This window comes from Malania oleifera, chromosome 13 (assembly GCF_029873635.1).
Source record: "Malania oleifera isolate guangnan ecotype guangnan chromosome 13, ASM2987363v1, whole genome shotgun sequence".
Taxonomy (NCBI): domain Eukaryota; kingdom Viridiplantae; phylum Streptophyta; class Magnoliopsida; order Santalales; family Ximeniaceae; genus Malania; species Malania oleifera.
Genome location: NC_080429.1, coordinates 1,058,629 through 1,060,167, shown reverse-complemented (window position 1 = coordinate 1,060,167; position 1,539 = coordinate 1,058,629). Strand labels below are relative to the sequence as shown.

The window sequence follows — 1,539 nt, the reverse complement described above, 5'->3', positions numbered from 1 at the left end:
AACTATTATATCCAATTCACTGTCGTATTCCCACCACTATTTATTATATTTTACAAACCAAACCTCACTAAGATATTTATCATATACAGCCACCATCCTCCACACCACCAGGCACCAGTGAGAGAACCACCAGTCAAAAAGAAGAGAGCAAAATTATTGCTACTTTCTAGCTAGTTTAATTTTCTACCAGCCCCTCCTCACCAGTGCTACCTAGCTCCCTTATAAAAAGTTTATAAATGAATTTCTCCCTTCATCCATCCTCCTTCCTCAAGAGCTCAAAAGAAAGTACAGCTCCTTCCCTTGCCTCTCTCTCTCTCTCTCTCTCTCTGCAAATTAAGAACTTAAATGTCTCAACTGGACATAAGATCTCCCAAGCACTGCGCCAAGAAGGAAGCTTATCTGAACATCGACCGCAAGCACTACAAGAAGCTTTTCTACGCCTTCTCCACCTTGCTCATCTCCATCCTCTCCCTCATCCTCCTGGTCTGGCTCATCCTCCACCCCACCAAGCCCCTCTTCTCCCTCAAACAGGCAGACGTCTACCAGCTCAACCTCTCCGATCGCCTCCTCCTCAACTCCTCCATTCAAGTTACCCTCGTCTCCACCAACCCAAACCGGAAAGTTGGCATTTACTACGACGACCTCCAAGCCTACGCCTCCTACAAGGGTCAGCAGATCACCCTGCACGCCTCCCTCCCACCCTTCTACCAGGGCCACCAGGACACCAACCTCCTCACCGCATCCCTCGCAGGCACTGCCGTCCCCGTCGCCCCCTCCTTCGGCTACGAAGTGGGTCGTGACAAGACCGCCGGAAGAATGGTCCTCAGCTTGAAGCTGAACGGGAGGATCCGGTGGAAGGTGGGGACTTGGGTCTCCGGCCGATACCATCTCGACGTGAACTGTATTGCGGTCATGGCTTTTGGACCCTCCATCCCCTCCGGTCCGCTCAGCACAAAGCAAGGGACTCAGTGTTCTACTGATGTCTAACATACATACATACATACATATACATATATATATATATATATATATATATATGTGTGGATGTTGAGATATGTTGATGGAGCTGGGTTTGAATAATTTTGGTTGGTTTGGTTGCTGTTGCTTTGATTTTTGTTCTGTTAATGTGCTTGGGAGGGAGGAGTCTATGGATGTATAGTTAAGTTTAAAAAATGCGTGGTTGATAAGACTGAAAGTTATTGATATAAGTGAAGAAGAAAAGGTATATTTGGGATTGCATGTGATGGATGTGTGTGTGTGTATTTGGGATATAATGGTTGCTTACAAAGTTCATTTTAATCGGTAGCTTTAATTTAGATGCATGTGATGTATGTCACGAGTGGAGATAGAGTAATGGGGAGAAAAAGGTTTTGGAAGTGGAAGGATGATGAGGAATTCTTTCATCTTTATAAATTTGCTTCTTTAATTGATTGGGTGTTTTAATTTCTGGGCAACTAGAAAGAATGTGTCTGCTGCAACAAACAGAGAGAGAGAGAGAGAGAGAGGAACAGTAGGGGGGAGGGGATGATACAGATGAGA

The 1,539-nt window shown here is 45.4% G+C and overlaps 1 protein-coding gene across 1 annotated transcript; it reads left to right on the top strand.

The window, feature by feature from the left end:
- The first annotated feature begins 255 nt into the window (after nucleotides 1-255).
- Nucleotides 256-1,239, top strand: LOC131146038 (NDR1/HIN1-like protein 26). The gene has a single exon (XM_058095301.1). The coding sequence runs from the start codon at nucleotides 346-348 to the stop codon at nucleotides 985-987; it is 642 nt and encodes a 213-aa protein (XP_057951284.1). The 5' UTR covers nucleotides 256-345; the 3' UTR covers nucleotides 988-1,239.
- The last annotated feature ends 300 nt before the right edge of the window (nucleotides 1,240-1,539 follow it).

Excerpts from the sequence above, each read along its gene's own strand:
- LOC131146038 (XM_058095301.1), top strand. The coding sequence starts at position 346 with ATGTCTCAACTGGACATAAGATCTCCCAAGCACTGCGCCAAGAAGGAA.